Genomic DNA, 14715 nt, shown 5'->3' with positions numbered 1-14715 from the left:
ATAGGGGGTGGGTCATGAGCTTTCTTTTTTTTTTTTGGTTTGTGTGTATGTGTGTGTGTTTTTTGACCAGCTGAAAATGGCGGCTCGAAGCGTCGAATCGTTCTAACTTTATCGCACAATAATAAACATAACAATATACACAGCTTTTATCACATAACATGGGGAGAAACTTTACTGAGAGGCCTCAGACGCTCTAGTTGGGAAACATTACTTTGACCACTACGGCTAAAAGGAATTAAAACGCAGAGGTAATGATAAAGAAGCTTACAACTGCCGTATAGATGCTAATGTCAGCTAGCTAGCTAGCATCAACGCTAGCGTTACGACTTATGAAAGGGATTGTCAACTAAGCTAGTTTACGTTAGCCGATAATGCCAGCTAAATAACGCCAGTAAATAGACACATTGGTTCGGAATATTCCTATTAAAATGTAGTTGCTCTAGTCGGCACTTGTCTTCATCAAGGGACGCATATTCAACGTAATTGTTTTGGGTTGCTAACCTTAGCTTGCTGGCTAAAGCAACACTGTTGGCTAGCGTTAGCAGGGCTATCTAGCTAGGCTCTACTCAGAGAGAGCTGTGTGTTTCTGTCTGACAGAATGTAAAAACACGCCGAAACAGTTAAACACCGATTGGCTATTTAATTGTAACTTAACGCTACTCCCGAAACTTTGTTTCTCTTCTAGAGATTATGGAGGATCCTCATACACGGTACAGCAAACGCCTGGTGAGTAACTTAACCAATCAGTTAGCTCCACAGAACACTTGTTTTATGTTAACATTGCAACTGTTAGGTGTTTTTATCCAAGTTGTGTATGTGAAGTTAGCCTTTTTCATGCTCACGAAGCAGTCTAGTGACTGAGAATCATTGCATTTGATTGGAATGGCCCACTTTCTTGTAGCGCAGTGTGTCATGGCAGTGGTCCTTTCTGTTTTGTGTGCCACCCTATTAACGGTAATGAACCTGTCTAAAAGACTTTGGGTTCAAGAGAAGGTCAAGTTCACTGTCTAACCTTACGCCATTTGAGCGGTGACCTTGCTTCACCTCCTTACAATCTTATCCCCTTGCTGTAAAGTCATTAACTCAATGCTTTCAAACTTCCCAGTGTGTACTCTAGGAGAGAAATAATCTTGATACTAGTGGTTGGGGCAATGCGATCAAAAGATACATTTCTAAATATATATATGTAGTAAAGCTTTTTCTGCCATTGATAGGTTTTGGAAAGCATGTCTAGGCCTATTTGTTTAACACACCAAAACTTAATAAAAGCACCCAATACATTGTTGCTTAATTATAATTAATTGATTCCCTTTGTTGTTGTTTTTATTACTGACTATGAAAACAACAGCATGGGCTGCTTTCATAATATTAAATTGTTTTCAGTTGAAAATTAATAGGTACTATACAGCCCTCAATTATGAGAGCAAGGAGCATCAGAGTTTAGATAATACCACATTTGTGTTAAAGGGATGGGGGTGGGGAGATCTGAAAGCGGGGGTGTTGTGCTTGATCCATCTGTCTAGCCAAGCAGTTCTGCATAGGTTGAATGGCAGGAGGGGAGTAAAAGGGGGGGCAGTGTGTGGAAGATTAACCTCTGCTATTGTAATGCTGTATTGTTTGGTTCCCACATGAACTGATGTGGTAGCTGACTAACTGATCAGCTTGGATTGATTTATTATGATTTTATCCTTGTCTTGGGTGAAAGCATTAGGTTTGTCACTAATGGCAGTTTTTGTTCCTTTTTACCGCTGAGATATAAGGGACAGCTCCTGTGGGTGTCACTTCATGTCTTAGCAATTAGACTCCTCTAAGAACATTTTAAAAATACATTATGCAAAGTTGCAGAGGGTTCTTGGATTTTTGCATCTGTGTTAGATTCAAATGTGCTTTCTTTTGGTTATGTATCAGAACCAGTCACTCAGTAGCTGAGTTTTTCATAGCAAGGGTACTTTGGTGAAAAATTATTGATGTGATATTAGTTGTTGCTTTCATGTTTGTCTTCCCAAGCATATCCCTTGAAGGGCATCCCTTTTTATTATGTAACTTTTTACATATGTGATCTTGACATCAGCATTGCTGTCTGTCTGATAGGCTGCCATAAAACAGCTTTGTCATGGCACTGAAATATCTTCAGTGCAGTAAGACATCCCACATTTCTCACTGCCAGTCATTCTAGCCCTCTCCTCCTGTCCTCTTTCTGTTGCTCATTACAGATCATATTGTTCATGTCTGTGGTAGAGGTTAACAGAAAGTCTTTTATCCTCAGCGTACAGGTACGCGGCGTCGCTACCAGGACGATGGAATCTCAGATGACGAAATTGAAGGGAAACGAATGTTCGACCTGGACGAAAAGCTGCAGTGTGTCAGGTTTAGCTCTGAGTTGATCAAACACATGGAGGGTAAAGGTGAGAGGTTTCAACTAGTACATCGAAAGAGATTCATTTCAATGAAACCATACCTGAACATATGTAATGCCATGAAAAGGTGATTAAGGCTAGCTGTTTGTTCTACGTGCTGTGTTGCTTGATACTGCAAATTTTTAACACTGTGTTGATCGGATAAAAGTGTCTCTGCCAATTCATACTGGTTCATTTAAGTTTTGTTGTCGTAACTTTGGGTTATCTATACAAAGCAAGTTTAGATTTTTGATGACTGTGTCACTGTGTCTGTGTTTGTCTCCTTTCTAGATTTCACATTCGAATACATTCAGAGAGAAGGGCTCAGGGACCCCATTGTCTTTGAGACAGCTGATGGCCTTGGCATACAGTAAGTCGCATTCTTTTACTGTTTAATCACAGATTACTCTTTTTTTTACATGCTATCATTTTTTTAGTGAAGATATATTCTAGTTTAGTTTTAAAGAATTTCCATGCAAATGCAAACAAACCTTGTTTGACTGTGCGTCTGCAGAAAAAAATGTAAAAAAATTAGGAATTGCCTCTCTCTTGCAGAATGCCAGACTCTGATTTCAGTGTGAGTGATGTGAAGTTGTTTGTTGGTAAGTTTCTGTTTTTCAATCCTTCATGGTAAATGGATTTACTTTTTGTACACAAAATGTAACATACCAAATGCCTGTCGCTGGTAGAGCTAGACCGATGCATTGGATGATATTAACCTTAATGCAGATATATCATATCGGTGAATATGCCGGCCGATAAGTAACAAGGAATTGCAGGAGGGAAATGCTAAACTATGTCTGAAGTAATTTAGAAACAGTGTGTAGGGATGGGCTGATGAACGACGCCATCGTCCATCGCTGATGGCTGACAGCCTTCGACCACTGAGCCCTCAACCATCGTAACATCGTGATTTAAAAGCCCCCCCCCCCTTTTAGCGAGTAAAATCTTGGTACTGCAAGTGCAATAAATGCTTCCAGAGTTAAAAAGCTAATAAGAGCAGTTTATCACTATGACTAGTATTTTTAAAACGTTTTTTATAATCATATGATCTGCTTAATGAGGTAACTTAAGCATAGCATTAACCGTTCCCGCTGCAGCTTTCAGACCGTGGTCGGGAAGCACAGGGAGGACTTTGTTTTCCTCCAGGGCTGAACTTGATGCTCACTTTTACCTGGGAAGCAAGTCGCGGGAACGTCTTGGGTATTGAGGAGCTGCAGCGTTTATTCATGGGCCAACTGTAACCTACACTGTACATTTACTGCCACTAGGCAACTTCACTGCTAACCTGTCCCTCTGCTCCGATCACCAACACACCTGTTTGTTCTGAGTGCAGTCACCGTCACTCTATCTCTCTCACCCACACACTCATTACGCACAGCCCCGTTCAAAGCAGCCACACTACTCTTATAACAAATAGGGAGGAAAAATAAAAAGACTGGGTGAGTAGCCCCCACCCACCCACCCACCCACCCCACCCCCCACCCCACCCCACCCCGAACAACGATGTCGCCGTCCATCCCGATGTTTCACTGTGGACAAGGTCATATGCCAATTTGGTAGACATCGCCCAACCCCAACTGTCATCATTACATAGTATGTCCACCAGAGAGCACTGACAAGTTGATTTTTCAACTGTAAAATGTCCCGCTCAGTCTGTATCTCAATATGTATCTATCACAATTAAGAATAAAAACAAAAAAACAAATCTAAGGGATCTGTATCAAGATTTTTGTTTGTTTATGTTAGGTGTTCATGTTAAAAACATTACCATTGGCTGATATATTGTTATTGGATTTATTGAACTCCCAAATATCAATATTGATATCTAAAATCCAATGTCGTTGCTGGGCATTTTAATCAGTTATAATTACACACAATGAGTATATAGTGTATATTAGGACAATTAATTTGGATTTAATTACAATGGTCTCAGTTGTTGAACCCCTTTTTAATTCTCTTACAGGTAGTCGACGCATTGTAGACGTGATGGACGTGAATACCCAGAAGGGAATCGAGATGTCAATGGCTCAGTGGCGGCGCTACTATGAGACGCCACCGTCAGAAAGAGAAAAACTCTACAATGTCATCAGCCTGGAGTTCAGCCACACCAGGCTGGAGAATCTGGTCAAACGACCGGCTTCGGTGAGAATGCACACAATTTCACACCTCAGAGTTTTACTACAACCCAGATGTGCACATTGATAGTGCAATTTTAGAACTCTTACTGTCCATACCTGTAAGTTACAAAAAAGGTGAATAACCAGAAAATCCCTTTTTACGCAGTTAAGAAAGATGGGCTGGTTCTCTTAATAATTTGTCTGCTGCTATGATGGCTATAGAGCATTGGCTTGTCGCCAGTCGCAGTAATAACATTTTGTCTACACACAGAAAGTGGTGTTATTTATTAGAAACAGTCTTGGGTTTGGTGCAGACAGTTTGTTTTATACCATATTTTTCTCCTAATTATCCAGGTGGACCTTATTGACTGGGTGGACAACATGTGGCCCCGCCACCTCAAGGAGAGACAGAGAGACTCCACTAATGCCATCATAGACATGCATTATCCCAAAGTACAGAAGTAAGTAAACTAGAGGCCTCAGAAATGTATCATATTTGCTGTGCTGTAGTTTATGTATATGTTTATTTCACACATGTTTTGGCAATGTTAACGTCTGTTTCCCATGCCCATAAAGCTCCATTGAATTTGAATTTTAGTTAAGATACAGTATTTGTTTTTTTATTGTTTTTTTAATTTTCCATTTCAACCTTTTACCCTGTTTTTATCTACACCAAATCCACATTGTGTTTTCTGTCCTTCCTCTACTTCTCTCAGGTACTGTCTCATGAGTGTGCAGGGCTGCTTCACAGATTTCCATATTGACTTTGGAGGCACTTCAGTCTGGTACCACATCCTGCGAGGAGGAAAGGTCAGTCGAGCGCGAGCCACACAAGAACCATAGATTTTAAGGTTTGGCTGCCTGCAGTGACCCAGTGGAAACTTTTTAGTCTTAATGAGAGACAGCGTAATGTGATCGTGGGCGAACACTCCATCTTGCTTTTTAACTTTCTGTTAACGTCCTATAAATGCATATTAATGCCACGGACATTTCTTTATGTATTTGTTGACCAAAGACTATATTCATGACCTTTACCCGTGACCCCTGCAGGTGTTCTGGCTGATTCCACCCACACCACAGAACCTGGAGATGTATGAGAACTGGGTTTTATCAGGAAAACAGGGAGATATCTTCTTGGGGGACAAGTGTCATGACTGTCAGAGGATAGAGCTCAAGCAGGGCAACACCTTCATAATCCCATCAGGTCTGTTACTGTAATATGGCAGTGACACATACAGATGTAGTATACACTGTCTCTACCACTACATGCCTCCAGCATCCTGTGTCTTGTATGTTCTAGGGTGGATCCATGCCGTGTACACTCCAGAGGACACGTTGGTGTTTGGGGGGAATTTCCTCCACAGCTTTAACATCCCCATGCAGCTCAACATCTACAGCATTGAGGATCGCACACGGGTGAGCAGCACCTCACATTCACGTATGTGACGTGTGACTTTAAATCTGGGCTGGTGTGATTGGCCCGACTGAATCCAGGACGGGTGGAAATCTGTTTGAATGGGAGAGGGGCCAGGCGTATCTGCCAGAGCAAATGAAACATGAGCTTGGCAGATTAATCTGGTTCCCAGGCTAGTATAACAGTCCTCTTGACACACATTGATGATTGCTTCAGGTTTTGTGGTTATGCAAGGCATGATTCAGAGTCTTATTCTGTGTAATTACTCACAATGGAAAAAGTCTAGTGACAGAATAATTTCTCAACAATGTGACTTTTTAATTTTAAGAAACACCCATAAAGCTGGGGATGCACTGATTATCTAAACTCTGGGTATCTGCCGATACTGAGTAACAATTCGATACCTGTGCTCTTTTTCTCAAATTTAAAATCTGTAAAACTAAGTGACTGAATTAATTTAAAGTCCCCTTGAAACCGCTAGCAGGGTGATATTTGCTTCCGCATATTTACGTGTTTCCTGTAAAAACAGGCAGCTAAGGAGGGACTTGTAGCGGATATTGATTGGCGTTTACAGTAGCCAATAGCGCTGAATGTGCGTTATGCCAGCTCCCCCACCATGCAGCGATAACAGACAATAGCTGACTCTTCCTGGATTGGGAACTCCTAGTGAACACAGCTGGACCGGGACTAAACACACCCTCCGAGGCGGACGGAGGCCAAACCTAACAGTCCTTTGGGAGACAAAGCAAAGAATTTTTCTGAATTTTGCTATAACTCAAGTTTGATTGTGCTGACACTGTCACTGCTCGGCTACAAATGATCAGCTGGGCAACAAAGTTGTGACAAATGCTTCTCATCAAGAAGAACTGCTCGTAAAGGGACAGTTCATTCCAAAATCAAAAATACATATTTTCCTCTTACCTGTAGTGCTATTTATCCATCTTGATAGTTTTAGTGCGAGTTGCCGAGTTTTGCCGAGATCGGCTGTAGAGATGTCTGCCTTCTTTTGAATATAATAGAACCTCAGACCTTGTTGTAAGCAGTTTCATGTAGGAATGGTAGAAAAAAAATGTTCCTACATGAAACTGTTTACAACAAATTGGTGGATTTTTTTGAGTAACTGGGTCATGATTTCTGGAAAGAGACAATGCTGTTGAATTTATCAAATGTATTTTTGGGGTGCTTTGAGCATGCATTTATGTATGAAAAACTTAACTTAAAGCAACATACTACACGTTATAGTCTTACAGTGGACTAAGCAGGGTTTTTAACATTTCCTGATCTGTTTCCGTCCTCCTCCTCTAGGTGCCATCAAAGTTCCGCTACCCGTTCTACTATGAGATGTGCTGGTATGTCCTGGAGAGATACCTCTACTGTCTGACCAACGTCTCCAACCTCTCTCCTGAGTTCCAAAAATATTCCCTAGGCATAGGTGAGGATGGACGAACACAAGAAAACATTGCTGTCCTCATTTGTCCTCATTTGTTTCTCTTTTTCACACAGACACATAAATGAATCCATCACTGACATGAATTTCAACCATCATGTCCCCTCTCTTTTCAGGACTGACCCAGGCTGACCTTGAAACCAATGATCACACTGGGAATGGCACCTCCAATGGAGTTCACAGTAGTGCTGAAAACGAGGAGATAAAGTTCAAGGAAGAAGTCAAAGAAGAAGAAGAGGTAGCTCAAGTTACCACACCTCAGCAGGTGCTGACTCCCTTTGAGCTGGAGGGACTGTGGAACCTCTTAGGGAAGCTGGAGGAGCTGCCAGCTCACAAAAAGTGTGTCCCCGCAGGCATCAGGAACGCTGCAGCCCTGCTCGAAGACATGAGGGTGGGTGTCGCCTAAGTCCCTTGTGGTGTTCATCTCGCAATGAACCCACTGGCTACACGACATTCAAACACTGCTTGTACGGTGCTGTGTCCATATTTCGTAGTCCGTATTAAATATTTTTTGTCTTACTATTCCTTTTCTCTTCTCCACTTGTCCAGGCTCTTCTGAAGGAGCATGCCAATGATAACCCCAAACTGTCCTACACTGGAGAGCCCATAGTCAAGTGGCCCGAAAGGGTGAGTAGAGAACAGAGAATTTTTACACACTTCCACTTATCTGGGAGTACATAACAGCATACTTCTGTGTAGAGATGATGAGATATATTTGTGAGCAGATGTGGTGTATTTAAAATTAGTGCTTCAATTAGTTTTAACCTTCTTTTCTTACTGTAAAATTGTTATTAAAATACACTGTCAGTGCCAGTAAGTGAGATAAAATGTTTTTGTTTTTTTTTTACTTAGCTGCTATTTGATGACTTTGAAAATATTGCATATTTTTTCACATTATATTATTGGTATAAATTGTCATCAATTATTAAGCCCATCATTCTGGCTCATTAAACAAGGCTAATGTTTTCTTTGTCTTTCCTGCTGATGTCCCTTATACAGCCAGCATGGTACCAGCCCCCAACTCCCCCTCCCCCTGTCCTTTACCGTCCTCGCCTGGGCCCCACTCTTCACAAGCCTTTCGGTCAGAGGTCCACCAAACGCTCCTCCATCTCTGCCCTTAGGCGCAGACGGGTGAGGTGCAAGCGCTGTGCTGCCTGCTGCAGGAAAGAATGTGGCACCTGCCAATACTGCCACGACATGAGGAAGTTTGGTGGGCCTGGACGCATGAAGAAGAGCTGTATCATGAGACAGTGTCTAGCGGTGAGTCGTCATACCCGTCATTGTCTTTGTATGCGTGGAACCAAATAATGCTGCCAATATACAGTGTGTGTGTATATATACACAGTATGTGTAAATAATATTTATATATTCCCCCAGCCTGCCTTGCCGAACACAGCGCGATGTGCCATATGTGGAGAAGGGGAATCCGATGAATCAAATCCGAGCACTCACTCGCTCATGGAGTGCTCAGTCTGCTCGCAGATTGCCCATCGTCAATGCATTAATGTAATCTGCTTCAGACATAGTGAAGGCTATAAATGAATACATTACCCAATAATTGCATCGTTTGTTTTGCTGTCTGCAAAGCTGCATTTGTTGGTCAGATTTTAAACTTTTAACTTTTATGTTTCAGGAACCTGGTGAGGGGAAGATCAATAAGGATTTGCCCAGCTGCTGGGAATGTCCCAAATGTTACCAAGGCAAAGACTCAGCATCAGAGGTACCAAACACACATCTTCCCACTCTTATTTGAACTATGTTTCTCTCTCTGTGTTCTCAGTTCACACTTTTTCCTTTCTCAGCAAAGTTTCCTTTTTCAATAACTTATACCAGTTGCCATATGTTTGATGTTGATACTCAAATTAGCAATGACACCGTTTCTTCTTCAACCCCACCTTCCATCCCTTCCTGTTCATTCCACGCCAGTCTTGCAGCGATGAGGAAAGTGGAGAGTCAGAGGGCTCAACCTCCTTGCCATCGTCCAAACTTGCTTACCGGGAAGGCATCGGTGTAGGTGAAGGGGTGAGACGAGGGAGACGTAGCAGACCCCCATCCAGACCCACAGCGCCACCACCTTCCCAGAAACTGCTACTGCAGCATCAACAGAACCGCAAAAGAGCAAGTGCACTGGAGCTCAGACTTAAGAAGAGGGTAAAGTGGAGATCTTAACTGGATTTAGATGAATTTTCCAATGTCTTAATGATCAAAAGCAAGTAGTGACAAATACTTTTTCTTCTGTACCATGGGGAAACCATGGTACAGAAGCATTTGGACAATTCAGCATGTCTGCATGTCTTACTTTTAGAAGCCTTAAAAATCTTCCAAGATTTTAATGCACTGACAATTCAGCTGGCCCAAGAGTAAGAAATCTACAGAGAGCCCAATTTTTTCTCTTTTGACATTGATTTTCATCTATTTTAGTCACTGAAGATCTTAATTAAAAAGTGTCTTTAAACTTGCAGTCACCCTGAAACTGGTTTGACAGATGCCACAGATATGATTCTTGGCACCTCCTCAGACTTAAAATAGTTGATAAAAACTATGTGTGTGTTTTTCTTCTGTTTATTGCAGATAAAACTGGAGCGCAGCAAAATCTTAACGGTAAGCAATTCACTTATTTCGGGAATGATTTTATATTGCATTTGAATAATACTACAATGGATATGTTGTATTATTCCAGGAGGTAGTTTCATCCAAACAACTTGGTTTGTCAAAGATGCATTTCAACCATAATGGTGTTTTGTTTTTTTTTGGCAGTTAGTTGTGAAACTTATGACCTTTTCAAAACCTTTTTTAGGTGCTATATTTGAAGGTATTGTTAAAAAGAAACAATATTGCTCATAGCACACTGTAGCACTGGAGTTAGTGTTTAACGCATGCATTATCTTGTTCTCATTTGCCATCCTTTTTGCCCTTTCCCTCCTAACAGAAACCGTCGTCTCTAGATCGTTCTCCCAGGCTGCTGGGCTCCAGGGTGCTGTCCCGGCTACGCTCTCCAACCAGCAGACTATCTCAGGGCAGAGGCCGGGGCTCCACCTGGACGAGTGGCTCCCCTTACCACAGCTCTCCAGGAGGGACCGGGTCCTTTCAGCAGCAGCAGCAGCAGCAGCAGCAGCAGTCTTCCCTCAGTCTGGTACTTGAGCCCAAGGGAGAGCCCCGCAGAGGGAGGGGCAGAGGGGTGAGGCTGCGGGGAGGAGGAGCAGGAAGAGGAATCAGAAGTGGTAGAAGCCATGGAGAGCTGGAGGAGGAGGAGGGGAGTGAGGACAGCAGCAGCAGCAGCACCAACAGCAGCAGCAGCGACGACGACGAGGAAGAGGATACGGGGCAGAACAGTGGCAGGGGGTTGGATAAAGAGAACCAGCCACAGTCGAGGCGAGGAGGACGAGCAGCCAAAGACAGAGAGGAGGAAGGGAGTGAGGTGGCCAACCAAAACGGTGTGGTATTGGATGAGGAGGAGGAGGAGGTGGAGGAGCAGGACAGTCAAACGGGGAGCAAAGATGGCTCATATCTTAAAGTGACACTCCAAAAGCCAACCAGGGCCAAGCGGGACCCATCAGCCATTGTCCCCAAATTAGAGGCTGTTGCCCCTCAAACTGCCACTTCCACATTACACAACCAGACCAGAGCCCTTGTCAGACCCCCCATTAGAAATTGCGGCCCCTGTCCTGATCAACACTCCAATAAGCACACACCACCACAAACTCGCAGTGGACACGCATACACTCGTACCTCCCACCCAGAGAGGCCGGAGGCCTCTAAAAGAACAAAGCCGAGCAGGCCGGCTAAACTGAGCAATGGCGCCTCCTGTTCTTCATCCTCTGAGCTTCCCCATCTCCGTATCCCTCTGTCCGCCCTGCAGGAAGGAGGGAGCGAGGCAGACCGGGAGAGCAGTGGGAGCGGGCCGGGCTGTGAGAGGGAGGTGTGGGTGTCTGTCTTCCGCTACTTAAGTCGAGCAGATCTCTGCGTCTGCATGGCTGTCTGCAAGAACTGGTACAAATGGTAAGACCTCTTAGCTTTATTAAGGATGGATTCCATTTTGGATCTGGTTCCTAGTCAGAAAAATACCTGTATTCCTTAAGCTCCAAGTCTCTTATTAAACCTTTTATCTCTCCTCACTTTTATAGCTGTAGCTAATTATGATTAATTCCATAATGGCTAAAATGAAAGGTTTGGCTGTTCTCTGGTTAATGTGCTCTCTGCAGCTGCTGTCTGTATTCTGCCAAAGATTGATTGAGTGAAAAGACACATCATTCTGTAACACCACTGTACACCAGTGGACTGTGTTTGTGTAGTTCAACAGACCACTGCCACTAAAAGTAGTGTTTCCGCCTTCTCAGTCAACAAAAGGTGATTAGACATCTTTGAGTTGTAGTTATCTTTTCTTTTAGTTTCTTGCAAATGTTAAAAGGTAAACCTAATTCAAGAAGGGATTCAAAAGGATTTGATTTTGATAAAATGCTATCAAACTCCATGCCTAATTTTTCTATCAAACTCTATAATGTTTATCCATGTAAAGTAGTGCGTAGTGTCAGTGGGTCATATTGCTCTGCAAATAGAAAGATGGATGTGTTCGTCATGAGTGTGTGCTTGTTTGTAGGTGTTTAGACAAGCGGCTCTGGGCACGGATTGACCTGAGCATCAAACGCACCATTACTCCTCAGGCCCTAACAGGCATCATAAAGAGACAGCCGGTCACGCTCGATCTCTCTTGGACCAACATTTCTAAAAAGCAGCTGAACTGGCTTGTTGGCCGCCTGCCTGGTACGTAAACACACATATGCACTCTGTCTTTTTCTTTCACACAATTTTTATTGAATTCCAATATGGTTATAGGTATAACCATAATAAATATGACACTATGAAACAAAGGAATTGTATAAATAAATACAGATTTTCATTTATAATTATTTTATGTTCATATAATTATTTCATAATGTCATATTTACTTTATTGGCCATTTTGGCGTTTCAAATGAATTCTGAATTGGTCATGTTTGCAGCAGTAAGTTGTGTGCTCTAACACATACATTAAACACACTGTATTTAAATCTTCTTTTGATTTTTGCAGGGCTGAAGGATCTGATGCTGGCGGGTTGTTCCTGGTCATCTATTTCAGCTCTCTGCTCCTCTGGTTGCCCTCTCCTCCGTTCTCTGGACCTGCGGTATGCAGACGGGGTCAAAGACTCCCAGATCAGGGATCTAGTCACCCCTCCAGGTGAGGAAAGAGTAGCCTCAGATGATGTTGTGCATATCGAGCAATCAATCTGTAGACTCTGTTGTCAATTTATCCAGCAATTTTTCTCTACTTTAAATCCCTTTCCTTCTCATTTAACTTGTTTTTTGCCCCTTTTTCTCATCAAACTCTTTAAAAAACAACCCCTCTGTTCCAGGCTGTGACAATCGCAGTCAGTTGCGGACCATGCAGTGTTTGCGACTGGCAGGTCTGGACATCAGCGACTCCACTCTGCGCCTGGTAATCCGCCACATGCCCCATTTAACAAAACTGGACCTTTCCCACTGCAACAGCCTCACCGACCACTCCATCAACCTGCTGACTGCAGTGGGCTCGTCCACCCGAAACACGCTCACAGAACTCAACCTGGGAGGTGAGAGATTGATGGGAATAGCCAATATGCGAGACACAAGAAACAGAACATGCACACACACACACACACACACATTAGTTTTGTTTCACTAGTATTGATGTGTCTGTGTACCTGTTTCTTTCCAAGGCTGCAGTAAACTGACAGACACGTGTCTGAAGTATCTCCGCCGCCTCTCTTGCATCTCACTGCTCGACCTGCGAGGCTGCAAAGGTGTCTCCCGCATGGCCTGTGAGGCCTTCATCTCCGAGCTGTCAGTCAACACGCTCTACTGCCTATCAGATGAAAAACTGATCCAGAGGATATCCTAAGACCCTGCCTCCTCTGACTGCAGAGGTGATTTGTGGTGCAAAGACAAGAGTGGATCCTGATGTGAATCTATGTGACACAAAGGACACGGACAGGCAGGGACGTTCACGTGCACCTGTTTCACGTAAAAGGAGGGGTGGGGTCTGAACTGGGAGTGCTTACTCACTTAACTTGTGTTGGTGAAAGGGGTTGTCCCAGTTGGAACAATGTTTCTTTTCAACGTTATATACATTTTTTTCCCCCGTGTACCTAAAAAGAGACTCAGGAGCTTTTTTTGTTTTTCTTTTGGGAATTAATAAAGCAAAACATTTTTTTATTATTTTTTTTAATTGCCAGGAGTGGGAGATTAATTATCTGTATTAAACTACACATCCTTTTGAAGTGCTCAATTCTTCTTTGGACAGATGCCGACTCCCATCACAAACTTCTGCCTTGACAAAGAGATAAGCCAAGACTTTCAGTTTCATCCTTGGGGTATAACTGCATTGCTCTGTTTGGCTTAAAGTCTCATTTATCATCTGATTTGCTTTCAGCTACATTTGGGTGCTCCATATAGATGGTTATTTTTTTGTCATATTCAAGACAGCAAACTTTGAGTTGTTTGACGACTTATGCTTTATGCACAACAACTATGCGTTGAGAATTTTTTATTTTTTAAGATGACTAAAGGTGACAGGTCTTTCACATCATTGCTTATGAAGTGAGTGACTGGAATGGCTTGTATTTACCAGTTGTATGCTCAGCTTAATAAGGCATTTGAGTGCATATGGTATACTTGATAAGTATACATGGACATTGAGTGGGTGTGGTTGTGTAAAAGGGTAAAAAGACAATGTGAGAAGGCAATCGACATGGCAACGAGACCTCACCCCAACAAAGGGCAGGTTGCATTAAGTGTCAGATAAATGGTGCATCTTCAAACAACCGTTAGACTTCAGGTGCTATTGTTTCCAAACTCCTCTTGCTTTGTTTTTGTACAGAGACAACATTTAGAGCAAAAGTGTTAATATTCTAGATGAAACTGCTCCCAACACCTCTTTGATACACGTTTTTTTCTTTTCATGGATGAAAAAATGTGAGTATGTACTTTCACTGAATTTCATGACCTTGTCAGTTTCAATGTAGAGATGTATGATTTTGTTGCGGGGGTTGCTCATTTCTTTGTTCCCTTAAAAGTGTAGTGGTTCTGTATCAAAGGTCTGCTCCCAGACGGATCTCCTGGCCATATCCCTTCAAATGAATATAAGTATATAAAATATATACTTTTGTGTAAATGTTTTCCTCTTTTCGATTATCAAAACGGGAATCCTGTAGCATTGTAATTATTTTCAGAACCCTTTTTCACTTTATGTTATTTGTGTTATTTTTCAAGAAAAATAAAAATTATAAACAATGGGTGTCATATTCTCACTGAAAGTGGGAGCGAT

The 14715-nt window shown here is 42.5% G+C and overlaps 1 protein-coding gene across 1 annotated transcript; it reads left to right on the top strand.

Moving 5' to 3' along the window:
- Positions 1 to 19: 19 nt before the first annotated feature.
- Positions 20 to 14681, top strand: kdm2ab (lysine (K)-specific demethylase 2Ab). The gene is made up of 23 exons (XM_044205269.1): positions 20 to 248; positions 686 to 726; positions 2267 to 2405; positions 2688 to 2766; positions 2952 to 2998; positions 4363 to 4541; positions 4871 to 4977; positions 5233 to 5326; positions 5567 to 5720; positions 5817 to 5932; positions 7236 to 7362; positions 7494 to 7768; positions 7927 to 8004; positions 8377 to 8637; positions 8755 to 8883; positions 9011 to 9097; positions 9304 to 9528; positions 9949 to 9978; positions 10307 to 11376; positions 11975 to 12138; positions 12445 to 12591; positions 12767 to 12982; positions 13109 to 14681. Exons 2-23 carry the CDS (start codon positions 691 to 693, stop codon positions 13288 to 13290), a joined length of 3942 nt encoding a protein of 1313 aa, XP_044061204.1. The 5' UTR covers positions 20 to 248; positions 686 to 690; the 3' UTR covers positions 13291 to 14681.
- The last annotated feature ends 34 nt before the right edge of the window (positions 14682 to 14715 follow it).

Source organism: Siniperca chuatsi, linkage group LG8 (genome assembly GCF_020085105.1).
Source record: "Siniperca chuatsi isolate FFG_IHB_CAS linkage group LG8, ASM2008510v1, whole genome shotgun sequence".
Classification (NCBI taxonomy): domain Eukaryota; kingdom Metazoa; phylum Chordata; class Actinopteri; order Centrarchiformes; family Sinipercidae; genus Siniperca; species Siniperca chuatsi.
This window is presented reverse-complemented; position numbering and strand designations above follow the sequence as displayed.